Raw genomic sequence first — 26,597 nt, 5'->3', positions numbered from 1 at the left:
CCCACAACATATATACTGTCAGCACAAACTGAGTTTGAGAACATGAAATCCTAACCACATTAGCCATTTTGGAAAACTCTTGCATGTCTCATGTCTAAAGTAACACCACTTTCTCATGACAGAAGTAACTTTTGGTTGCTGTAAATAAGCACTTCATTTTGCAGTCTGGTTTTACCACCAAAACACTGTATTTCTGGTACTATTTATTATGAATTAGCATATAAAAGAAATACTTATAAAAGCAAAGTCCTTTCCCATAGCATTTTGTGATTCTGCAGCAGAAAAGCCCCAGAGAGAATAAAACTTCTGTATTCCCTTCAGTCAGTAGTGACAAAATAATTTTTTAATTCAGTAGTCTTTTAGTGTTTGAACAATTGATTACATAGGAATACTTAATTACATTTGATAAATTCAGCAAGCATCAAATATTAGACACATGAAGCGGCAGTTACAACTCTTATACTGGAGTTACTCCAGATTATTTTTTCCCCAGTAGTATTGAAACAGATAAAACAAACCCATACAGATGAGCTTAGGCCCCATCATGAAGGAAAATTATTTCACTTTTTTAAAATAAACACTGAATGATTCAAACATTGTAAATTCCTGTTTCTCATTTGTACCACATTATCAGAAAAAACAAGTCTGCAAATAATAGTCAACACCCACGGAGCCAGTTTCCTCCTTTTTACTTCATTAACATTAACCCTGGTTGCTCAGCACAGTACATTCATTCTCACAAATGACAACGAAAGTGTAAACTATCAAGCTTAGGATTTCCTTCTTGTAGTAAAGTTAAGAAAAGCTGTGCGTAATTCAACTCTGTGTAGGTTATCTTTCTTGCTACAAAAAGGCATTCAGCAAAACGGAAGAAAAATTGCACATATGGTTCACTGTAGTTCAAGTAACAGCCACTGAGGCTGTGCTTTTCAATGGCTCTGAACCAACTTAAATACCCAAATCCCACGTAAACTGCTTGTGAAGTAAGCACCTACCTTCCTCTACAATTCTGTCACATTTAATTTGAAATCCTGGAGAAGATGTACCGATACGTAACATTTTCCAAAGTGAGGCATTTTGTATTAACCAGTGCTTACAAGCTACCAAACTGAACATCACAAGGTTCACTTAAGTAGTGATGTTTCCACACAAAGTGCATGCAGCTCAACTAATCTTGTAGTTATAGAAGAGTTACTAATCCTGATTCACAGAATCAAGATAAATATTTCTTTTACTTCTTTCTGGAAAGGATGCATGTAACCTGTGACCTTCACAGCTGCATTCAGTACACAGGGGCATCATTTAAACTGTACACACCTCAAATGTGCCATTGTATTGATCTAACTTGTTCACATCCCTTCCTCTGCTGCTAGAAAAGCAGAATACAGAAGCTCTGTTGCAGCAGGTGTAACCGTATATTAGGCTATGACCAAGTTACGTGTTCTGTCAATGCGTAAGTACAGGCCTACAGTTCTTAGCATACAGCCAACAAGGTCAGTGGTTAGATACTCCTCATTAAAAAGTAGTGATAAACTAGAGTATTTCGGGTTGGGCTTACTTTTTTTTTTTAAATACATATTTAACAATTCTCTTCTTGCATCCTTCCATATCTGACAGAAAATGCAATTAGTCTCTTGTATACTATCTCCAAGAGTAAGAGAGAGACTACAACTACTCCACAGATTAAGCTAAATGCCCAGCGTGGTCCCAGGTGAGTGTATATTTGGCTCACAAAAACAGGCCCAAGAATTCGTGCTCCACTTCCAGAGGCAGTTAACCATCCCATGTAGACACCCTACAGAAGACCAAAAGCTTATGTTAGTGATACAGGAATTATCTGGCTTGCCAATAATTCCCACCAATTATCCTAACTGGAAAATTTAGAAGCACTTAAGCAATTGCTTATCTTTCTTAACTTGTTAAGATACTGAGTACTTTGTTTCCAAGAGTACTGCTCAGCTTCTCTGAGCATTAATTCGAAGGCTCCACTGAGCTACATACTCTATAGCTTTCTAATAAAAAGGCATTCTGGCTCAAAGCATTTAGTCTCTTACAGCAAAATATAACATGGAAAAAATGAGATAAGTGGTGAAAAAGGAAGAAATTTTTTTGTTAAGCAGTAATATCAGCTTGCTATGTGTTTCACCACTGTAAAATGTCAGTAACTGGAGGTATCATAGCATTTGTAGTCTTTATATAACATACTTAGTAAGAGGAACATTATTCCGTACTGATATTCCAAATATATAATTGGTTATCACAAAAATTACTCTTTCAGAACAGTAGTAAAAGTCACAACCTTTGGGCTTAGTTGTCCTGAAATTTTCAGGCTGTTAAGATTTGCCATAAATTGTAGTACAAGCATTGCTTTCTAGTTCCTCTAGGGACTTGCCCTGGCTTTTAAAAAAGATTAGAGTTCCTGGAAACTTCTGCCCCGGTTGAAATGTACCATTATTTGGCTAATGACAAAAGGAATTTTAGCTAGATCCCTCATTCTAATAAAGAGTGTGCAAGTCCTGAAGAACAAATGAAATAAACTGTTTAGGCATCATGTTTACCTGAGGTTTTGGTCCTAGAATTTTTGAGTATAAAGTGTAGGACATGACATTACAAACTGGATAGCCCAATCCTATTAGTATGTCAGAGCTGATATACTGGGCCAAATAGATCATAGGAGTATTCAGGCACCAGGACTGTGTGACAGGGCAGCCTACGGGTTCCACTGTGTGGTTGGATGGAAGCTGCATTGCTTGCAAACTCCAGAAAGGCATGAACATTTCAGTGGAAGTTGTTCTGGGAATGGAGTTATTCTTTATTTCTGTAAAAATAAGTTATGCGTGCCATTAAGAAAAAAAACACAATAAAAAGCTTTAAAAAAACATTATGATGATAGTTTAGTATGACTTGAATTATACCTTGCCACTGGATATTTGGTAGTTTTTTCCCCCAAGGCAGTAAGATGAAGAATCCAACCAAGACAATCAGTAAGCCTCCATGGAGTATGGCACGCTCACCAGTCCTATCGAACAATGAAATTACAATTAAATATATAATTTAATTAAAGCGAAATTTATGAAGGTGCTAATGACATAGCCCATTAGTTTGTGGAAAAGATACCTGATCAAAACACCTGCAAGAAAAACTGCAAAATCACAGTAACTTAAAACCTGTTTTTCTTGTGATTCAAGGGTAAAGGACAGACAAGGAAAGGCGTTATGTTAACAGAATAAAGAACAACCACAACCATGGCTGTGTCAAAATTGGAAGTACTTCATTGTCACAGCAAACCCAAATTCATTAAGACATAAGATTTAAGTAATGCAGATTTGGCCTTGCCATAAAGCTTTTCACACTTGGCTAACAAAAGTAACAAAATTCCGATAAACTCCAAAAACTTACTTTTTAGATAGCTTTTTAACCACCATGAAAACAACAACTGATTCAATGCCAACCACACCAAGGATTATTCCATTATAAAAAACGGCTTCTTTCCTGGTCCAGGAATACATATCCATCGTCAATGGAGTAGCTATACTAAATTGACAGAACAAAATCACATTAATTAATTAATAAAAAGCTTATTCTATACAGTCGTTTCCATATATATATCGTCCCAAACATCAAACACAGTGGTATAGAAGCCTTTCCTCCTGACAACCATATCAGAAAACACAGGCTAGTTATAAACTAATTCTGTCATGCATCATTTATTAAAACTAAATCCACAGGACAAAATTCACAACTGTATTACACCAGCCACACTCTGACACATCATTAATCTATTTCTGATAGTTCATGAAAAGATGATGGAGTTAAAGCAAAGCAAGAGTACTAGAGAGAAAAAAAAAATCAGGCCCTGTCAGTATAAAAATAATAAACATTTAATACTGTTTCAGTTTTAGCAACCAACCAGTCTCTAGGAACTCAATTTTCTAAAAATAATGCAAATAAGACAGAGACATACTGTTAAAAGAAATTTTAACTACATTTTTAGCTCAAAAAACTTACAAAAATAAATCTTATATCCTCAAAGTATTTTATAAATTTAAAAAATGAAGTATACTTCAGTCTGAGGTAATGTTGTTATGTTTTACTTATTTTCTTACAGACAGAAAATTTGGGATTGAGTAACATACCTCTTTAGGTAAAAAAAGTCATGTAAAATAGTGTATTTCAGTATACAACTGCATTAACTATATCAAATAATTCTTTTAATCATTACTGAAAAAAGAGCTTCACTGGAGCTTTTGGAGCTAATCAGAATCATACTAAGAAATTACACAAAATTAAAATAAAAAGTATAGAACAAGGTACTCAACCGAAGACAGTTTTCTCTGAAGATTTTAGGTAGGCCAAGTTAAGCTACTTTTTTTTTTTTTAAACACTTAAAAAGTTGGGGATATGGGTTTGCATCCATTCAAAAGCTTTTACATTAACATTTCATATAGCACAAATTGTATGCTACATATTTTTAGTTATTACTGATCTTTAATTCATTACTCTATATCAGTATACATCAATTTGATTGCATATGGTTTTGGACTTCTATTTATGCAGAGTACAGTTAAGAAAATGAGTGCAACAGAAAAGCCTTTACATGCACACCCAGTCTAACTACATTACATGTCTAAGTATTTTGAGATAAAAAAGACAAACTTACGTTTCAAAGACAGCAAACACAAACAAGATGACAAAGAAAAGAAAATTGATTGCTACCACAGCAACATGGTCAATGGTTCCTTCTGCGTCCTGATCCAGAACACTGCTTTCTGCAACAAAACAAAAGAATAATCTAGACTGCAAACTGAGCTTTTTTTACATCACCACAAATTACAAACAGTAATGATTTCCTCACCCTGTTAAATAATTAACATGCAGGTTGGTGGGTGGCTAGGCAGTTATATTTTGACAATCTAAGTATAATGTTTTTAAATCAAAATGGAATTGTTGAAACTTCAATTCCTCTGACAATGAGGGAAAATGATTTCCAAACTGGTTGTACCATCTGTTTTTCCACCGTAATGCTGGGACTGACAAGTCCTGAGTGACAGCAAAATAAGCAAACTTCTTCAAATATCTTAACAATGGAAACCAAAACACTTTCTGTTCCTCTTGCAAGGTGAAAAGTACACAGTAGAATTCTCTGCACTACCATGGAGCCTTTGTTCCGCTAACCTGGGCATAGCATTTTCATACACAAAACACCCATGTGTGATGTGCACATACAGCTCCATGTTTAAACAGAAAACTAATACAATACTGAAACTGGTAACTTCCATAGATTTTAAAAGAGGTTTAAGATGACCTTTCATATACTTTTTATTCTTCAAGTGAAAGGGATGCTCACAATGTTTTAAAAAATGTGAACTGCGTACAAAAAGGGTATATACTGAACAGAAGCTGTTGCATTGTGTGTGGTAATTACTGTACTTTAGTCTCACCAACCAAATTTACTTATACAACATACATCTTTTAATAAGATGCCGTAAGTGAAAGCTGATATGCAATAACAATATTACTCAGCATGATACAGAACAAAAGAGTATGACTGCACAGTAGAAGTTAAGGGAGATTTTTTTATGTCCATATTCACTTAATCCTGTCTCTTGGAAGAGACAGTTCCAGGCTGAAAATCTGAAAGGATCCATAAAATTATTTTTTTTTTCTTCTTTGCTACCAGACAGCACTATGGACACATGGACACAACATGGACGTGAAGCGATTTCTGGACCAGTTAGAAAGAGATGTAGCCTATTTTCCACTTCAAGTTCCCAATGCATCAGACTTCAGAATACTTCTAAATGCTTGTATGTAATAAGAGAGTACTTCAAAATTATAATCACAGAATAAGTTTTCAAGAAAACAGGTACCTTCTTCTTCAAAATTGATACTTTTGCATTGCCGTCCCATGTCATCCACTCGATGCTCTCTAGAAATTTAGAACTGTTTTCATTAATACACATATTTATTTGATCTACTATTGAGTCAAGGTTCTATTAAAATAATTCTAAATGGCATAATCTTATATTCTAATTATTCCCAGCTCCTTTAAACATCATCTGTGTAGTCTACATTTGACTGCAATGAACACCACCATATTCAAGCAAATATTCTAGTGGGAGAATATCACATATCTGTGTGCATCTCTCCCCTCCCCTCACTGCCACCAATGGGATAATGCATAAAAATCCCCCCTTGAGATTCTTAGAAGAAAGACACAGACAGCGAGAACCCTACAGACAAGCTAACCTCATTTCTCTTTAGAGAAAAAAAACACGGGCAGAAACCATCAACATTAAAAATATATCAAGGCTAAGCTAATAATCTAACAGCTCTAACTTTTTTCATCAGTTTACACTCTAGCCATACCATCACTATGGCTAATTTACGAGCATAATGAAAAAGACATGTATGAAAGAAGGTAAAAACCCTGAAAAATAAGTAACAGTTTATAGTTTTAGCACTCCAGATTTCAGGCTTATTACTCCTCCTTCTGAGCAGCATATTATTTGTTACAAGCCACCCACTAAAATAAGGTAGAATATTTCTCTCAACTTGATTACCTGAATATGGCAAAGATGAGAATAATATTAATAACTCCTAAGAGAGCTCCAAATAAAACCGGTGCCGTATACATGTTCAGCTGAAGATGAAGTAACTTCCAGGTTACTCCTTCTTCTCCAATAAGCGTAAAACATGTCTGAAAAACTTAAAAACATAAAAACATAATAAGAAAGTCTTGAGAATTATTAAAAAAATATTAGAACACTGTCGTGGTTTAACCCCAGTTGGCAACCAAGCATCACACAGCAGCTCGCGCACCCTCCTCCCCCGGTGGGATGGGGGAAAGAATCAGGAAAAAAAGAGTAAAACCTCTGGGTTGAGATAAAGAGAGTTTAATAGGACAGCAGAGGAAGATATGATGATGATGATGATAATAATAATAAAGAATATACAAAGTAAGTGATGCACAATGCAATTGCTCACCCGCAGACCGACTCCCAGCCAGTCCCCGAGCAGCGATCGCTGCCCCCCAGCCAACTCCCCCAGTTTCTATACTGAGCATGACGCCATATGGTATGGAATAGCCCTTTGGCCAGTTGGGGTCAGCTGTCCTGGCTGTGCCCCCTCCCAGCTTCTTGTGCACTCAGCAGAGCAGGGGAAGCTGAAAAGTCCTTGACCAGTGTAAGCACTGCTTAGCAACAACTAAAACATCCCTGTGTTATCAACATTATTCTCATACTAAATCCAAAACACAGCACTGTACCAGCTACTAGGAAGAAAATTAACTCTATCCCAGCCGAAACCAGGACAAACACATATAGAATAAACATATAAAACTGAATAAGCAAAGTTGTTCTAACTGCTAAGTAAAATTTAAATACTATACCTGTCAAACCTTTTACATTTTGAGAATCTTACTCTAAACAAACTGATGGATACCAGTAGGATCTCAACTAGCTGGAAAACTACTTGGTTACATACAAATACACTGTATAAATAACAGTATGACACTTAAAGAACTGGAACTGAATTCTGAGTGTACCAATGATTAATTTTCTTGGCCACGTGCAGACAGCTGATTTACTCTTTTTCCTCTTCCTCCTACATGGAAAACCTTGGTCCTGGGACTGGACTATCCTTCATGCTAAGGGCAAGCTAGAGAGAAAAGTAGTTGTGGAGGGTTTTTTAATTAAAATTTAAATCGGTGCAGAGCAAAAGATTGTAAGATCAGGTCATTTGCTTACTACTGTTAGGAAACAGACTGAAAGTCCCTATCAAATTAGCAAAGGGAATTACCTAAACTTATACTCTAGGCAAATCACACAAAGAACGCAGGTTTTTTGTTGCTGTAGTCCCTTTAATGCTCTATCAAACAGCACTAGTAATAATCAACTGGAGAAAAAACTTTCAGCCCTAAACATTCACCTCATTGTATTGCCATACACAGAGCACTTCAGCTCTACTAATTGGATAATCTTAATCTCCAGCTATAGAAGACAAGTAATCAGTAGAGGCTGTTTAGGACAAAATTGCTGGTCTCTCTTTACAACACAAGGCAAGTCTGACGCATTTCTCCCATGAAGCAGACAGAGTATCTCAAGAGCCACAGTTACGCCTGATCTAGCAAACACCCCTTGAGCTCTTTGTTCCCTTAGCTCTCTATAATGCCTGTGCTATGTCTTAAAATTTTTGCCAATATGAAGATTTTGTGATCGTCGCTACGAGATCAGAAAGATCTGCTGGATGATGTTTCCTACAACATGTGAGGCAAGGTGAAATTTTCAGTCATTTCGGAAAGGTGGAAATGTTTGCCCGAGTACAGTAATGTTAAATTCCTTTCTCCACGAAAAAAGTGCAATTGCTCATACTATTTACTGGGTACTGGTACAAGAGAGCATCTTGGAACTTGTTTTTCCTGCAGCCAGCAATCCAAACCAGACAGTTTTAAACTGCAATTAGAATTTCTTTGGACTAGACTATTTCATTTATATTGGCATACACAAGTATATATGAGCGGATCCCATTTATTCAATTTTGATACCACTGACAAACTATGCCTTAAAATCCCCAACATACAGCTGCTGAGGATTCCTACTTCCAATGCCCAATTTCATCCTAAAAAGTATTAGAGAAGTGAGGAAAGAAGATATGCTTTACCTGGTCCTAATATGAAGCCAACTGCTTGGCAGGCACTGGTATTGGCCATGGCACTCGTTCTTTCCGTAAGAGAAGTGGCACCCGCAATATACGATCGAACTACAGCCACGTTTCCTTAAAAAAAACAAGCCCAAGAAAGTTTTCATGTAAATAATAAGTTATATTCTTAAATTATCCAGTTACATTTATTTTAGGGTTGGTTTTTTTTTCTTATTTTGCAAGAAAATAAAACCCAGCACTACCTCTAGTATTTATACACAACTGCACAATTACACAATTTTATTGTAAACTAGTATTGGCCGACTCTTTGCTTTGTTAAGTAATAATTTATCATTCACATAATGGTAAATCTGGTACTAAAATATCACGTTAGCTATCTTACACAAGACAAAGACTTTAATAATTTTCAGAAATATAAATTCTGCTGTGGTTACCTGCTCCAAATCCCACAAGAGCACGTGCAGTCAGCATATAGTATTTGTTGTGTGAATGAGGTACATGGACGTAGGCATAAAGACAATTAGCAGCTACTGAAATAGCAGTTGAAATAACGAGAGGTTCTCTCCTTGGCCTGTAATTGGACCACAAGCCGAACAGGGGAGAGGCAACCATTTGGCCAACACTATATGAAGCTATAATCCAGCCCAAGAAACTCGCATCTGCTGTCGGATCAATCTGCAGAAACAAGTAATTCTATGGGTAAAGTATTATCGTTTTCTATAATACCAACAAAAACATTTTTAAATCAGGACCTGAAATACCTAAGACTCTGCACTGTCATTCTGATGGTCTATGGCACTATGCGATGCCGTGTCAAGCCTAAGCTATCGCTAACCAAGTTAGTGTGTCTGCATGGCATTGTGCGGTGTTTAATACAAATACACCATTCTGGGTCTCAGAAGCGGTTGTTTTCACATACTACTTTGTCTGGGGCATTAAACCGTGGCTAACTGTCTCCAGCAATGCACCAAACCAATAAAAAGTGCTTTGCTTCTGAGACTGGAAATGGCTCACAGCAAACTTAAATAGTTTTCATACAGCACTGCTGATGTTACAGGCTATAGACATAACTTAAGCAGTACGGTAGACAGTTTACATGCCAGGAGCAGGGAATCACTTAAGTCTTCTCTACACATGCCTCAGTCTGTCCTGATTTACAAGGCTGATGATGCATTTTCTTTTCTTCTCCAAGAATTCAGCACCAGCCTCAATTTTAACAATACCTCTAGGACCCTGCCTGGGATATGTTCTTCCAAATTTGCATTTGAAACTGCCTCTACAATTCCAGGAGCAGTAAAATCCTAGCACAGATTAAATTAAAGTTTTAGAGACCTTTTATGCCACTTTTAACAAGAATGCAACAAAGAGGTAAAAAAACCCAAACAAACTAATATCACTATCCAGGAACACAGGCAATTCCCTGTTAAGAATATCAAGAGGGTCTACGTGCAGCAATCTGACATTTACAGAGCAACTTCTACCTTCAGCTTCCTTTTTTTTTTTTTTCCCAAAATGCTGACAAGCCTTGTGTATTATGTTTTAACACTACAAATGCATTCAGGTAAAGAGATTTTTATTGATTCACTGTCCAAGAAAACAGTGAAATTATAATGGAAAACCAAACATTTCTGGATTATGATGTACTTTTATCAATTCAAGAAATCAACTGACAGATTTTACATGAAATAATGAAAGCTATCTAAGTGGATGGCAAAATAAAAGTCTCTTATAACCACACACTTCCCTTTACTGTTTCTTTTCCTAAATAAAATGACAAGTTTTGTACTACATACTTTCTGAGCAGTTTTCTGTTCTTATTAATTAAAAAAAAAAAACATTTACAAACCTTTTGGAGATATGGCCACACAGACATAACTACAATTGAGAAACCTGCAATGCAGTAAAAACATAACTGAAGTTACTTTATTTGCCACGTTTATCAGTAATTCGCTTTACTGAAACAGTTATTACAGGTTCATTCTTCTGCTCCTAAGTCTATTACAGTCTAAAACTGTGCATCAGTCTGTCACCTGAAAAAGCTGTGTATTATGTGCTTGTTTTAAGGAGTGATAATTCCTCCTAACAGGAGGAACTATTTTTAAAAGCGCATTTTATAGGTGCGCATGTTATCCTTGTGGGATAACAGGTATACAGTAAACAAAAAAACTCCTATGAAGAGAATACTGATGCACCAAGCAGACTGCAATGGGATTTTTCCTCCCAATGGAAAGACAACAAGGTCCTCAGAGTAAAAAGAATTTCTTGAAGTATCGACATATTTGTATTCATTTATCAAAGAAATTTTAATTCATCAAATTAAAAAAAAAAAATCACTGAAGAATCCTATGATTTTCAGAATCATTTCTAGGCCCACGGGAAATCACCAGAAGCCAAAAGTCAACAGAAGTCTTGTTTCCAGGGGCAGTTATTTAGGAATGAAACAGCAATTTGTTCTGCCGTGGAAATGCAAAATCCTGTAGGAGAAAACAAGCTCTCATACACATTTTGAAATAGATAACATACATTCCCACAAAGATCTCACCTGTTAAGAACTCGGCATTATTTCTATTTTCATTCCCTAGAAGTTTCACTTTGGATGACAAAAGTGTGACCTTTGTTTTGTTTGGTTCTCAGCTATAACCTTACTCTGCCACTACGTTTTACCCCGAACTATTACAAAGCCATAAAACAAAGATTTAAGTAATAAGTCATTTAGTCTCAAAACACAGTATTATTTATCTTATTAAATGTAACTTTGTTTGATTTGCTAGTCATATCTTCTCTTTTGAAGAATCAGAGAATGCATCTTTTTAAGGTTATAAAAAACCAGTATCATTAAAGGAGCTACGTAGTTGAAATCTACAAAACCCTGTAATTTTCAACCCCAAATATATTCATTAAGCAAATAACATTGAAATCCACCTGTGTTTACTCACCTACACTGCTGAGAAACATAGTAAGATACATAATCCAGATGGATCGCCACCTGCTCTTATAATGCTCTTGTGTTTCCACAACATTCCTGTTTTTGAACCAAAAGTCAAGACAGAAAGAAATCATTATCAGATTCTCTTCTAGCTGTTCCCGCAGGACATTGAAAACATTTTTTGCAAACCTCTCAATACAATTGTGTAAATCGTTATGCAGGAATGGACTTCCACACAGCAGAGAATACAAATAATTTATTTTAGAAGCAAGCTAATTTTTCACTGAAAAATACTACACTGACAAATCAAAAAAATAATAGAAATGCTATCATGTACCATTGCATTCAAATGTTACACAAATAAATCTTTACGTAGAGAGGTCTTCAATTCTGCAATCTCTTTGTATAGACACTTTGGAGCATCACAGATATCATGTAAAGGCTTTATGAAGTGCATATTAAACCGTAAAACCACAGACATCTTCTCAGAACTGTGACTTCAAAGCAAAAAACCCCCAAACCTGAACAACTATTGATTAGGCTAAAAGGTATGGCCAGTCTATTCTTACCATGAGAAAATAACTATACAATGTAAAAGGTGTGTGTAAACGATATATTGCTGAAGATTGTAAGGGCTGCAAAAAAATTTAAAATAGAAGTTACAAATTTTTCGAGCAGTAAGTTATTTTTCTAAAATTCACAAGCACCTTCTGAGACCCACGTACTTTTTCCAGAAGCAAGAACATTTCAGGGTTCTTCACTACTTTTGGTTTTGAAGTATTCTAAGCAAAATAATCTCTGTCCAAAAGATGCACACCTATGTTATATATGCCTGAACATAGTTTATAAACATTATTTACATAGGTCATACATAGACTTAGGCACATGTGCAATTTTAAAGCTAATATAGCTATTCCACAGCATGATTTGTACATTTATTTCCTCAGAAATGTTTACACCTGTGAAGTGTCTTGGTTCAATTAAATTTTAACCACATAAGCGATGTTTCTAAATGTACTTTGTAATCTTATTGCCCATCACACATAAGTCAGTCAAACTCTTGTATATGCTATGCATATGCTATGTTTGGTTACTTTCAAGATTTTAGTTAAATCAAGCGGTATGCTTCAAGTGTGAGAACACTTCAGCAAAGACGGCGGCCATCCCTACACATTCAAGATACTGTTGTTTTCCTGATAGAAGGAAAAAAACAAGTGATCAACTGCTGCCCACAGAAGAAGAGTGCCACTAAATACCTAGACTTCAGCACCACAATAACCGATTTTTATGCTTTTTAGGAACTTCCCAAGCGAGTGCGTTTGTTTTTTTACAGAAGGAACCAGACCCCGCCGGGGCAGCGGCCCCTGCCGCACCCCGCTCCCGCTCCCGAGGCCGGGACAGGCTGAAGAGCCGCCGCCGGTCCGAGACCCCGGGAGGGCCGGGAGGGCGCGAATCCAGGCTACCAGAGCGCTTGGGGAAGACGGCTGAGTCTGTATCCCCCCGGCCGGCTCCCGAGGCGGGCAGCTTCCCTCAAGCTTGGGCTTTCCTTGCGGGGTAAAGCACCCACGGAGGGGGGAGACGGACTCGTCACCCACGGGTGGTTCCTCTGGTGACTCGTGGGGGTGTCGCCTCAACCCCCCGGAGCAGGGAGGGACGGGAGGCGCCTGTTGGCGCAGCTCCCCTCCGCCCGCGGCACACGGAGTCGCCTCGCCGCCTCAGGAAGGAGGGGCGCGGGAAGGAACAAGCCCCTACCTGCTCTCCTCCTCCTCCTCCGCCTCTCCGGGACTCAGCAAAGGCTCCTGCCCCTCAGCTGCCACCTCCGGACTGGAGACCGCGGCCGCCATACCCAGCCGCGGCCGCTTCCGAGCCCCGTAGTGCCGGGATCCACCCCCGGCTCCTGCCGGCCGCCCTTCACGCCCGCCGCCGCTACCGCCAGAGGGCGCGCACGCCGCCCTGGCGCCTCCGCCGCTGGTGGGCGCTGCCGGCCGCGCGCGAGGGCCGAGGCCGCCGTCAACCGCCGCGCAGCCAGCCGCGCGCCAGAGACGGCGGGCGGGGCGGGGAGCGCTGGTCACGTGCACGGGGGGGCGGGGGGCAGCGGCCTCCCGCCCGTCTCCGCTGAGCGCCTGCGTACGTGCGCCCGCCCGCGGGTGAGGCCGGCGCCCGCCCCGCCCTTCTCCCTCCTCCTCCCCCTTCCCGCCCGCCCATGTGGTGCCCCAGCGCCGGCAGCGCCGCGCCGTCGGGTGAGAGTGACCTTCGCGGGGCGGACGGGAGGGACGGGACGGGAAGGGTCGGGAAGGAGGGGCCGCCCGCCAGTCAGTCCGGGGAACGGCGGTTGGTCTCCGTGCGGCTCTCAGCTGAGGGCGAGGAGGAGCTGTGCCCCGCTGGGGCTCTTCTCTCCCGGCTGTGGCCAGCCCTGGGGAGTGCTGCGGGCACATCCCTGCCGCCGGCTGAGGCAGCCTCGCCCCGCGGCGGGCTACCGGCCCCTGTCTTGGCGCGGGGGGACGGACTCGATGTCCGGTGGGCCGCTGGGGGCTGAGGGGGCGCGGGTCCCCGAGTCCCCGCCGCGCCTCGGGGCGTTAACGGGCCGTTAACGGGCCGTTGGGCGCCTCCCACGTCCCCCCGCCCCTTCCCGCGGCCGCTCAGGGGAGCGCCTGGTCCCACTCGGTGCGGGCCGAGAGCTCGGCGGCCTGAGGGGGTTTCCGCAAGCCGCCGGTGAGATTGCGGGGGCCACCTGCAGCCTCGGGTAGTCAGGGCACCGTCTGTTGAGCCCTGTACTTTGGACCAATAAAGTTCGGGTTAGGCTCCCCATCCGCTGATAACCAAATGCAGAGCGAGTGGAGGAAAGGCAGGTAGGCAGCGGCAGGGAGCTGCGCGGCGGTCGGTGTAACGCTTCTGGCTTAGGCCGCTTTGTTTATCTGCAGGCTCCGCTGTATCCCATCGTGTGAAATTGTTGTGGGGCTCGTTTCTGACTTCTCGCCGTGACTTCGTTGTGATTTTTGGTTTTTTTAAGCAGTCTTTCTTCTGTTGGGGGGAAAAGAAAAAAAAAAAGCATGACCTGACATTAATTGGAAGAGAGATTTTTAAAAAAAGTAATAAGGCAGGGAAGTTAAGGACTCAGCCTTCTAAAATAGTTATATTTTCTTGGCTTTTTCAGGTTGATTTCTTGGTGGGAGCTGTCTCATATTCATGTATAGAAGCAGTAGTCTGGGCCTTTGATAAAGTCTTTATGTGCTTTCCAGTGGTGTTTTTCTTGTAACTAAAGCTGCATGCACTGATTAAAAAGGGATAGCTGACCTTTTATGTGTTGGATTTTGAATGAATTTTTGTGTCTGTTTCTATGAAATAAGTGTACACACCAAAAACTTATAGTTAGTATGTAGTATGAGGGTTCTGGAAGCAAAGAAAAACACTCTTCCTAGAGCAAGAGCCTAGTTATAGTTTATCCCTAAGTTTCCTTGTCGTTGTCTCTGCAAAATACTACTTTAGAATGTAGGGAGTTTTTTAGTGGATCACTTTTTAATGTGCCTTTGTATCTGTTACAATTTCTATTCACAACTTATAATTATGTAAAGCTTACCGTGTTAGCAATATACTCATTGAATATTCATAACAGGTACTGTTTCTTGGGCTACTATGCAGCATCTTTATCAGGTCACTGCTTCCAGCTGACGTATCTTACAAAGGGATCATTATGTGATGTGGTACCAAGTGGTGGAAATCCAGTCACGTTCCAAAACAAGCTGCTCTGATTCTTTTCTCAAGTTCAAACTCTCGCTGCTACAATACACTCTTTACTTGTACTGTGAAGTTGTAAAACTTCAGCCTCCAACAGTTGGGTTGCCTTTTCTGACAGCAAAAGTATTGGTAATTGTCTTTCCATGTAGACATGGATGGGCAGTGACTGAAGCGTGTCCTACCCTTTTGTTACTAAGATAAACAAAATGGAATGACCCCTATTTTATCTCAGTGATATTTCTGAGAAGTTCTGTACAACATAATTCACGTACTTGGAATATGTTTTTGGTTCAGTGTTTCCTGTACTCTTTCCAGTAGTGGTTTAATGTTGAATCTGATTAATTGAAATATCCTGAATTACTTTAGAGTCTTTATTCAATCAATGAAATAGAACACAGGATGAGACAACCCTTTCACCTCAATCAATGTTGCATTTAAATATAATGTACTTGTCTAGAAACTTGTTTTGTCATTCCCTTGGCGCAACAGAGCGCGCTCATCAGGCCAGCCTTTGGGCTCTCAGCAAAATCAACATCTTCATGTTTTCTCTCTTATTTGGCTTTTATTTTGGAGAGGATTTAAAAAAACCCAAAACAACAAAAAAACAAACAAAATATGCAAGGCTGCTTTGTTAAGCATCAAAACATTCATTAAAACTTCTTTTCACAGTCACTGGTAAGCAGCGTACCTGCAAATCTAGTTTTAGTATGTTTTTGACAGCATAGATTTGCTCTTGTGTGTACTCTAAACTGTCTTCCTAACCCCATAGAGGGCCCACTCTATATTGCTTCCCCTGTCTCCACCACCCAGTTCTCTTCTAGCCCCAGGAAAATACCAAGCTGTTCCCCTGCTCCAAAAAGCAGAGGAGGGACCTTGCAGAGGCCAGCAAACGTTTCTCGTCTGACACCCCAACAGCACATGAGGTCAATGGATATCTCCAGATTGGGCAAGGAAAAAGGACTCTATTGAGGTGGTGTTTCTATTAGACCAAGCAGATATGGGTCAGAATAATAAGATTGCACAGTAAGCTGTTTGAGACTGGTGCAGTAGGAACTAACACTTTCTACAGTGTTAAAATAGAAGGTCCCTACTTTGACTTTCTAGTGATTTTTAGGTATTTATTTCTGCCCTGTAATGACTGACCATAGAACCATTGTGGCTTTCTAGGATGCTTGTTCTAATATTCAAGTACCTTAAGTTGTCTATAATTTCTATTTTGATAGTAACTTACTCTTAAGTGTCAAGTACCCCTGTTGTGGTCTTGTTTCATCTTCTTCCCACACAATTTTGTAGTGTTTGCAGTTCTGCTATTTCTGAATTATTCCCCCTCACTTGCTTTACTTGTTTGAATAACTGAAATTTGACTTTGTGGGGTTTTTTTCATTTCCATCTTCCATGCCTGTGACTTTGCATCCTTAGTTAGGCAGTGCAGTTTTACTCTGTGTCTGCAGTTGCTAATGTTTCTACCAGGTCAGAAGTTAATGTAATGCTTGGTATTTATGTGGTATTTTTCTCAGTGTATTGAGGAATGAGTGTATATAACACAAATCTTTTTAGAAGTGTAGAGGAATGTATTTATTAATCTGACCACAACTTTAACTTGTTATGTTCAGAATGACCATATTAAAGTGTGGCAGAATAAATTAACTTTGGATTAGAATGAGAAAAACAAACAAACAAACAGAATGAAATTAGACTGTTTGGAGTGTTATGAAGTTATTTAGACCATTTAGTATGGAGGGATCTGGAAATACTAGAAAATAGTTGAAGGTAACTCACTAACCAAGTCTTTGATTATTAAATCTATTGTTTTCTTAGGTGTACAAAGATCCTGGAGCTTTTTTTTTATTTGAATAACCTGTAGCCTGCTGATCAAGAAACCAGGTTTGAGTTCTCTTCCCCCTCCCCCCCCCCCTTCTTCATTGGAAGAGCACAGTAGTGGCTTCCTGTTCACTTCAGTAAGTATTGCTTTGAAAATAATACTCAGCTTGCCTAAAATCTTGTTGGCTTTAGCTATATTTGAGGTAGTGTATTTGCTGAAAAAGAAATGATACTGGTAAGGATTTTGATGGCATGATTTCTTCCCTGAAGGGAGTGGAAGCATCATTTTCAAAACAGTAAGAAATGAGTTGGCAAAAATTGGAAAGGAATGGATAAAATAAGGGTTAGGATATATATGTAAGACGCCAATGAAGACAAGTTTACAAAAATAAGCTTTCTTTGCATCAGTGACTGGAGTTACTTTTCTTTTCTTTATTTTTTATAAATGAATAATTACGTAGCTAGAGATCTAGTCTTCTAGTTGTTTAAAACCAAATACTGTTTCAAGCTTCCATTCTGAGGTGTGTTGATTAAAGCCCATGTTGACTGAAAAGTGTTTGCCATCATAGCTATATTGACAGGACAGAGATCAATGCCATTCTTTGTTTTACTGGTTCAAGTAAAATATAGTTAGAACTGCTGAAGATGTAGTTCTGTGACCTTATGTGCCTCTTTAGTTGGCTTGTCATCAATTATGTAATAAATTTCTGGTTATATCAGGCATGTTAAATTCCTACTCCTAAATTCCATTTTCCTAAAAAAGCTAGAGTTTGTATTAACTGCCTTTGTATTTTGTTTAAAATGAAAAGAATTGACCTGAATGTCAGGGTTAACTTCCTTGGAATAAAATGGTATGGCTTTTCATTAATACAGATACCAGAATAAGAACTTACTTTGTGTAACAGTCAATGAACTTGCCACTCAAGTTAACCCCTTTAACTGCGTTGTTTTTACCTGTTCTTTTTTCTAGATGTCAGTTTGCTGCTAATGGGTGTAAGTAAATTAGATGTCTTGTACAGAAAGCTTCTGCTCACTAAACTTTTCATCAGAGGATGGGGAAAGCCAGAGGATCTGAAAAGGTGACCTGTTAAAAAATAACAGCATAAACAGTACTTTATATTAAAAGAAAAAAAAATAACCCTTGAAGTACCAGCAATTGTTACTATCCTGTATTTTTTAAAAAAAGTGTTAAAGTTTGTTTTGTTCAGGAAATCATGTGTTTCCATACCAAGGGAGGAACTGGATTTACAAGAAGTCTTAAAGGGATTTGCTAAATGTTTGTGCTTAAAGAGGCTGCTCTTGAGAGAATGTATATGTGTCCAGTTACATTTTTGCATTATGCATATAAGTGTCCAGTTATGGACACTTAATGTTATGGACATTTAAGTTATGTCCAGTTATGGACACTTAAATGCATATGTGTCCAGTTACATTTTTGCATTATGCATATGTGTCCAGTTACATTTTTACATTATGCATGTAAGATAACACTTCAAGCAGCATCTCTGAAGGTGTTTTCTAAAAACAAAACTTGCTGAATTTTTGCAGAAGATTTGTTCTGTTTAACATTAAAGAGGATCTTGCTAGCTTTCTGTAACTTCCTAATAAAAGAGCTTTAAAAGTGTAAGAGGTAATCAGAAGTTGCTCTTGTAGCCCAAAGTAGTAAACTCATTCTTTTTAGATGTCTTTAAAATAAGAAAAAAATTGAAGTACCTCTTAATTTTTAAATATTTGCTGATTTTTATTAGTTATTTTTAAGAGTGACACCGGGAAGTTGAGCACTTGCATTTCTTAAGTTTAAAAATTAAGTGACTGCATATATATATTCTGCATTGTGTAGTATTTAAATAGGAAATGATAAATCTGCATTTAATAAGCTAATTCTTATGTATTTGAAAATTAATAAAGAAAACTTTAAATACTGAAATAAAATTTTGTTCACTGTGGATAGCAGTGGAGTCATGTGGGGGGTTGTTTTTTGTTTTTTAAGTCCGAGTGAAGCATCTCATCTGGAAATGGCACTTGGATTGCTTTGTATGTCTGTCTTCAGTTGATTTTTCTCTTAAGTAGCAGACTTTCCTGCAAAATGAGAATGTTGGCTTTTTGAAATGTTTAGTTGGAATAAGCAAAAAATGTGGGTTTTGTTTTGATTGCAGCATTTCTATATTCTGTTATATGTGTGTGTATCTGAAATGGGACATTTTAATGTTACCAAAACCCTCTCTTAAACTTTTAGATTCTTGGTGAGACATGGTGAAGTTTCACTCCCTGATCCCCATCTCCCCCCAACACAATTGCTATCTATATAGGGGAACGTCTGACTAATTCTACCGTTAGCTATTGCAATACTAGACAAGGCGTTTCTTGTGCATGGGGTCTATAAGGGTAATCAGTGATGTCAAACAGCATTTTGAGAAGCATTGCTGGTAGTAATAATGGTATCAGCTATGGCTCTTCCTTTTTCATAAGGGGGAAAAATACCTCTCACATGAGATCAAAAGCTGTGGGGGAAACATGAGGCAGGCTTGTTGGCCTGCTGGTCTGAAAAGTGGAAGATGAATTTGTTCTATGTATTGTCCCTGAGTGGGAAGAAGATGAGCTCTTCCCCAGAAGCCTGTCTTCACCTGGATGAAGAGGGAAGAATACCACCTCCTCCTGAATCCTCACGCTGGCTAGTGGGAGGAGGGAGCACCACTCCCTAGTATGCACGTCCTGTCATGCCAGAAACAGTGTCAGCGTTGTCTGTCTTTTTTTTTTTAAGCTGATCACTGTGAAGCTCCATTAGAAGAAATTATTAAATTTCTTGTAGTTCAAGCATTAACTGAGATTGACTGATATTAGACTACCCTGCCTGGATGCAATGTGAATTTTATGTGCACACCCTTGATGTCATGACTCTTGATATCCTAATGCTTTATCCTCAACTCATTTGCAAGAGTTGAAATTCCTCAACACATGCAAGATTTAGCCTTCAGTATCCTCCTAACTACAGAGGAAATACATAAATGCAGTATTTTTAGAGGATTTAGTGTCAAGCAAAACATCTCTTCATTTAGCTTACCTTCCACACTCACGTCTCGTACCTTTACCCTTATTTTCTCAGAAATACTTAATGGACTTGCTGTTCTGTATAAGAAAAGCAAAGGCTATATAGTAGAGCTATTTTCTGATACGGTGGTAAACTGGATATTCTTTCCATCCTTTTAGTTTTGTTTTCTCTGGTGTTGGGAAGGTGAACAGATCATTCCTGTTATACTATTGTTCTGTACTTTCCACCCCAATCTGCTGTTTTAGTTGGTCAGGTAACATCCTTGTGTGTATTTACAACCATAAGAATGAGCAAGTTATTCTTAGCGTGGCATATTCAGGGTTGAGAGCGCCATCTTTGGGGGCATCTAGTCCAAATCCCTATTTGAAACAAAGCTAACTTCTTAGTTGATTCAAGTCACTTGGCACCTCATCCATTTGAGTTCTGAAAGCTCTTTGAGGATGGAGTTTATTTGTAGTTTCTCTGGGCAATCTTTCCCGGTGCTTAACCACTATCACTGAAAAAATCTTTCACTGTGTTCCAGTAGGAATTTCTTATGTTGTAACACGCAACCATTGCCTCTTGTCCTCTTACCGTATACCTCTGAGAAGAGTCTTGTTTCATTTTCTCTATAAGACTCTGCAGCCCATTTAAGTAGCAGAAGAAAGCAACTAGGTTTGCCCCTTAGCCTTCTGTTCCCCAGGCAATGCAAACCCTGTTCCCTTGACCTGCTGGCTGCCCTCTTGCTGTATGCAGAGGGTATGCCATTGGTCTTCCTAGGTGCAACGATGTGCTGCTAACTAGTGTTCAGTTTGCTGTCCACCAGAAACCCCATGCCTTTTCCTGCAGAGCTGCTGCCTGGCTGGGAAGTTCCCAGCCTATATTGTTTCATGAGGCTGTTCTGTCCTAGGTGCAAGATTTTGCAGTTTTATTGTTGAGCTTTAGGATGTTTGGACCTGTTCCTCCAGCTTATCCAGGTAGCTCTGAATGGTAGCCCTACCTTCCAGCTATCAACCTCACCCTCCGGTTTGTGTCATTCATGAACTTCCCTAAGTGCTGCTAATAACTTGTTTCCAGCTAGACTTTGGATCATTGGCAACTATACTTTTGATGTTGGCAGTCCATCCTGTTTTTCACCCATTCAGTCTGTATTGCCCCAGTGTGGCTACAAGGATGTATAAGTGTAGGAGGTTGCTATGTCTTAGTTTGGCCCTGAAAAATGACACAAGTTTTCAACATATCAGGTGTAAAATACTATTTAAGAGCTGTGCAACTGCAAGCAATGTACCTGAGCCTTTTTTTTTTTTAAAGTTAAAAACATTCTCCTATACCTACCATATGGTAGCCTGATTAATCTGTAAATGCAAAGCTGGCTTCATAACTTTTATTGTCTTTGTGGCTTAATTTAGCTCCTGAAACTTTTTATATATATATATATATCTATTCTCTTTTTTTTTTAGATTAAAAGTTGAATCTTCTCTACTTGTTTCCTTTCAACAGAATATTTGAATTCAGAAAGATTATTGGAAACAGGGAAAAATGCCAGACGCTGGTTTCGAAAGATTACCCAGTGTTCATTGACAAGGTACTTAAAAGCAAGAGATGATGCACTTTAACTAAATTTATTTTCCTGATGGTATATAAAGGTGAAATCAACTTAGTACTTACCAGGCTGCTTTTATAGGGTAGAAGGATTGAATCTTGATGTCATGTGAATCTACATTTCCCTGATGTCTGATATAATCACAGCATGACTTGCTGCTGGAATTGGCAAGTGGGGACTTGAGTTAGGGAGAACATGGAGATAGGGTGGTGAATGCACTGGCAACATTCAGCCAGTTTTCTTACAAGCGGTGTTAACTGACTTCACTGGTGTTGCCAGTTGCTCTGTATCAAGAAAAGGATATTAGAATTTATCTGTGAGGGGAGAGGAAGTGAGGCTGTAGAGGCAAAAGAAATCAATGTAGTGTGAGTTCTCAAATGCTCTTGATTGAAAAAAGGAGGCCCTGTGCTTCCAAGGTGTGCAGATAGAAGTAATCATTGCCCTGAAAACTTTTCAATCTAGAAAGTGTGAATAGGGGATCAGAAATGAAGAGTAGTTCTAAAGTCAAATAAATACACTGGTGGTCAATGCTGTGGCAAGCTAAATACTTGAACGGTTTGCTGTTTTGAATTTTTTCTTCTATTGAGCTGCTGTGGATAGAATTAGGAGGTATTGGCAAAAATGTGAAATGGGGTTGGAAGGGATGGGAAAATGAGCAGTCACGTTGGCTACTAGCGGAGAATGGAAATAAACTGAGAGAATAAAGCAGTGTCTGTACAGATACTGTTTTATTTTTTCCCCAGTAATACAATAGTTGGGGGGTGGGTTGTCAGATCTTAAAGCTCAAAAAATGCACGAAACCTAGTATGTGTCATGGAAGTTATTTAAAATGGGACAGCATTACACTTTATTCCTTGATTCCTTTAATATGTCATTTAATAAAAGCAAAGTTTGAAACAAATGTTTTGACTGTTGATGACATCTGTATCCCTATATTTGAAATAGACCTCAGCTTTGGGGTTTTTTAAGTACATTTTTATCCTATAACAAATTCTTCTACTTTAAGAGACTGGCTTTCAGAGCAAGTTAAACACTGATATGAAATATACTATCATCCCATTCTCTCTGTAGGTTGAGGAGCAATCTGACTGTAAAATCCTTGAGGGGCACTTCATTTCCCCATTGGCTCATTATGTCCCAGGTATCTTGCCAGTCGAATCTCTTGTAGCAAGGTAGGAGAAAACAAGTGGTATTTCCTTTCTGAAACTAGTACTACAGAGACATAAGAATGGTCTATAAATAGTTGTATTGTAAAGCTAATCTATTCTAACACACATTATCTGTAAAATATTTGAAACTGTTTCTTGTACTAATGTGTTGAAATAGGTTTTTATCTCAAAAATGAAAATAAATCTTATTCATGCGATAGTTTAATCTGTGTGTAATTTTTTTTTGAGTGTAGAAATCATATGGCACAAAGCTATGGAATACCTTTTTATTTTAATTATTTGTTTGTTGTTTTCCAAGTGAGCAGGATGCTGGAAATAAAGGATACTATCACCAGGACAGTAGTTGTTTGTTTTATACGTAGCAGAAGCAGCTGTTTATATGAAAGAAGCATGGTATATCCTATTTGAAGGAACGATTCCAGCCTTCGATTTACATTGAATACAAAAATATTGTACGTGTACTGAAGTAGTAAGTTCATTTAATTGTAGCAAGAGAATCTGGTGCCTTTCTTACTTGGCAAGCCAAAAAAAGCATCCTCATAGAAAGCTGGATGATCCCTAATAGTCCGAAGATACCTAAAGGCATTTTTGCTGGTTTCACGCTAACACTGTTTTGCAGTAGAGGAGTGGGTTTGGAAAGGGAGCATAATTTCTGTTGGCTTTTAGTTTTGAGCTAAACTTTCATGATGGAATTTTTTTTCCAGGCTTTGTTTAATAACTTAAAAATTAAACATAAAAGTGTGTCAGCTCAAGTTGATACTGGCATTGTCAATTTTAACAATATTACTGTTTGGTGTTTGTATGTGTACATAAACATGTAATACTAAGGAATGTCAGAAAAAGTTTGACAGTCAACATATCAGTTCTCTTCCATCTCTCTCCGTTGGTTAGAGAAAGAAACTGTCTCTTAACATTATTGGACTAATTAGTACCATACTGGAAAATATAGTATGCTGATTGTTTCCTTATTGATGTTCTCTTACAGTTTGTAGTCAAGTTATGCTAATTGTTGCATTGGACAGTATTGTTACAGTTTTGAAATGCTCTACAAATTTCCTTTAAGATCGTTGTGCATTGCGTGAATATTTTTTCCAGAAGTGTAACACTGTTGTAGGTAACAGTGCTCCATCTTGTGGGGAAAATACTAGTGGCTCAAAGTGATTTTTTTTTTTTTTTCCCCAGTAGTTAGACTGCAAATAACTTAAGTAGCAGCAGAAGACATTAAGTGATTAACGTTGGGTTTATAGAATAGTTTCATGGTTTGTATGTTGGGGTTTTGATTTTTTTTTTTTTTTTTTTAGTTTAAATATATTGTTCATCTTAATCTTCAATTTCAGCTGCTGTGCCCTCAGGAGGAAAATAGCAATGCTGCCTAGGAGAGCTAGTCATACTTGTTTAGGCTGCTCTTCATCTGAAGTTCCATTTCTCCACTCTGCAAAATTTAAATTGTGATGATGAGGTAGTGGTCTTTTTTAGGAACATGATCTTTCAGCTTGGCTCCTTTTCTTGTTTGGCATTTATTGTGTACTACTTTTGGATTCCTTTCTTTGCTGGATGTGTTTATGAAAAATGATATTGCTGAATCGCTGGCAGTTTGCCTGCCTGGGTTACAAAAATATAATAGGTGTTTGTTTCTCATAGATTTCAGTTCATCATACCCAGAAGATGGAATAGCAGGCACAGACCTGTGTGCATTCACTTAGCAGGCACTGGAGATCATGTGAGTATGTAAAATGTAGAATTGATTGTTGTTGAGAAATTAAATAATCAGATATTATCTTAATATATGTTTGTACTTCTTATCTTTAGCACTTCTGGAGGAGACGCACATTAATGGCACGCCCAATGATTAAAGAAGCCTGTATGGCTTCCCTATTGCTAGAAAATCCTTATTATATCCTTTTGTGGAAAGCACGATTGTTATTCTTAACATTCTCTCCAGAAGGTAGAAGAGAAGGCAGCAGACATATCACACTGGTATAATATCTACTTTGTGGATCAATTTCCAGTGGACTTTTCAGTGGATAAAAGCAAAGAGCAAAGTGTGCTCATTGCATGAAACTCAAAGTGGAACACATTTAATATGATACGCTACTTTTACACCAAGTATTGCTTTTCTGATTGTTTTTGAAAATGTCTTCTACAGCTTCTTATTGCAGTCATTAGAGTAAAAGTTCCAATATCAATCTGTGTACTGATCAAAGTACTGATACGATTCCTTTAGCCATGACAGAGTGAAAACTATGCATTCATTCTACGTCATACTGTGTGACTTCTGAATGTATTAATATTTGAATTAGAAAGTTGCCTCTCCTGCCTTCCCTTCTCAAATGCAACCCTTTGGTACCTCAGGTACTTTTGAGAAACTTACTGCTACCATTTAAGATTTGGTTTTTAAAAAGAAGTGAAGTTCTGTCCTGTCATCAACTCATCAGTAACTTCTAGAACACTGTTACTCTGTTTTATTAAATAGGATCTCTGGTTACACTTTTTTTGTACCATATACCTGACAAAATCTGATGTTGCAAACTGCATCATCAAACTACATTTAACTTCATTTAGTTCCAGTTAAACATTTGGCATTTAAGTTCAAAATTTTAACTAATCTGTGCTATTTATGTATGTAATTTATTTTATTTTATTTTACTTTATTTTCTTGTTTTAATTGCCATTTTTTGTACAGACATCTTTTACTTTCTTTAACTCGAGTCTTCTACATGGCTGTAGAAAACCTAAGGATCAATTGTAAGTATTACCGTACATTCATGGATACCATCTTTTCGAAATACCTTTTTTTTTTTCTCAAGAAGCTCAAAGTAGTATAAACTTTGATAGCATATTAAGAAAAAAAAATCCCAAGCATGGACCACTTGTAACCTGTTAATGTGAAATTGTCTACCCTTTGCTAGACTGTTTTGTCATTTTTTGTGTTAAGAGATCACAGTGATCAGGAAAGTTTGCACAAGACGAACTTGCAATATAGAGCGAGATGCAAGCAAGTTGTGTGAATGCAAGTACCAGTTTATTTTCCTGATTCACAACTGTGCCTGTACAAATGCTGCAATTATATTTCAGTCAACTGTGAATAATCTTTGGTCAGATAGTGTGTTTCCCTGTTATAATTGCTAAGATTTTGCTTTTCCAAGGTATTTTAAGGATTTACAGTCAGACATGTAAATAAATCTGGTGTTGCTTGTTTGTTAGTCAGTGGAAACTATGCAATATTCAGTATTTTACAAGACTTGCTCCCTCAGTCAATTTCTTAAATGTGAATTTAGAAGCCTAATTAGGCATTCCTGTTTTTTTGCTTTTCACATTTTCCAAACCAGTGGAGTATAAACAGAATTCAACAGGATATGTGTCTGAGGCAAAGCTGTGGGTTTATTCTACCAATATTTCTTAAACTCCAAATATGAATTGGAGTTTTAATCCTTTTTAATCCTAACTTGGACATTTAACATAAGTAGAAGATGCATAGAAGGTGATTTATTTTTAAACCTGTCCATTTTATTAGGACTTCACCAGGAGCACTGTCTCACACTGCAGCATTTTAGATTTTCTAGATTTTATTTAGATTTCAGCATTTGGCTTTCCTAAATCCAAAAGCTTAAAAGAATTACTTTTAAGGAGAAAATTTTAATTAAAAAATAGTTT

The 26,597-nt window shown here is 38.3% G+C and overlaps 2 protein-coding genes across 16 annotated transcripts in view; one reads left to right on the top strand and one right to left on the bottom strand.

Moving 5' to 3' along the window:
- Positions 1 to 310: 310 nt before the first annotated feature.
- MFSD8 (major facilitator superfamily domain containing 8) lies at positions 311 to 13,721 on the bottom strand. The gene is made up of 12 exons (XM_072861080.1): positions 13,340 to 13,721; positions 11,598 to 11,683; positions 10,508 to 10,551; positions 9,096 to 9,336; positions 8,662 to 8,775; positions 6,564 to 6,708; positions 5,871 to 5,929; positions 4,661 to 4,769; positions 3,400 to 3,534; positions 2,916 to 3,019; positions 2,559 to 2,818; positions 311 to 1,795 (listed from the first exon to the last, which is right to left on the bottom strand). Exons 1-12 carry the CDS (start codon positions 13,429 to 13,431, stop codon positions 1,580 to 1,582), a joined length of 1,605 nt encoding a protein of 534 aa, XP_072717181.1. The 5' UTR covers positions 13,432 to 13,721; the 3' UTR covers positions 311 to 1,579.
- The window catches only part of ABHD18 (abhydrolase domain containing 18), a 25,089-nt gene continuing 12,185 nt past the window's right edge, over positions 13,694 to 26,597 (top strand). The window contains exons 1-9 of one of the 15 annotated variants that reach the window (XM_072861086.1): positions 13,733 to 13,827; positions 14,509 to 14,676; positions 17,141 to 17,280; positions 18,114 to 18,222; positions 21,672 to 21,756; positions 22,846 to 22,946; positions 24,585 to 24,663; positions 24,753 to 24,839; positions 25,663 to 25,688. In XM_072861086.1, coding sequence (XP_072717187.1) covers positions 18,131 to 18,222; positions 21,672 to 21,756; positions 22,846 to 22,946; positions 24,585 to 24,663; positions 24,753 to 24,839; positions 25,663 to 25,688 — 470 coding nt within the window. In that variant the 5' untranslated portion in view covers positions 13,733 to 13,827; positions 14,509 to 14,676; positions 17,141 to 17,280; positions 18,114 to 18,130. Of the gene's footprint in view, positions 13,828 to 13,887; positions 14,437 to 14,508; positions 14,677 to 14,700; positions 16,293 to 16,316; positions 17,281 to 18,113; positions 18,223 to 21,631; positions 21,757 to 22,845; positions 22,947 to 23,328; positions 23,396 to 24,280; positions 24,403 to 24,584; positions 24,664 to 24,752; positions 24,840 to 25,626; positions 25,689 to 26,597 lie in introns of those variants that run through there. The other 14 variants (XM_072861083.1, XM_072861087.1, XM_072861082.1 and 11 more) reach the window with 14 other exon arrangements.

This window comes from Ciconia boyciana, chromosome 5, assembly GCF_034638445.1.
Source record: "Ciconia boyciana chromosome 5, ASM3463844v1, whole genome shotgun sequence".
NCBI lineage: Eukaryota > Metazoa > Chordata > Aves > Ciconiiformes > Ciconiidae > Ciconia > Ciconia boyciana.
The sequence above is the reverse complement of the archived record's forward strand: the minus strand, read 5'-3'. Positions and strand labels throughout refer to the sequence as shown.

Excerpts from the sequence above, each read along its gene's own strand:
- MFSD8 (XM_072861080.1), bottom strand. The coding sequence starts at position 13,431 with ATGGCGGCCGCGGTCTCCAGTCCGGAGGTGGCAGCTGAGGGGCAGGAG. Across the intron at positions 3,535-4,660 it reads GTGTTTGCTGTCTTTGAAAC|TATAGCTACTCCATTGACGA; the intron begins GTAAGTTTGTCT and ends CTGTCAATTTAG. Across the intron at positions 3,020-3,399 it reads GTTAAAAAGCTATCTAAAAA|GACTGGTGAGCGTGCCATAC; the intron begins GTAAGTTTTTGG and ends ATTGTTCGATAG.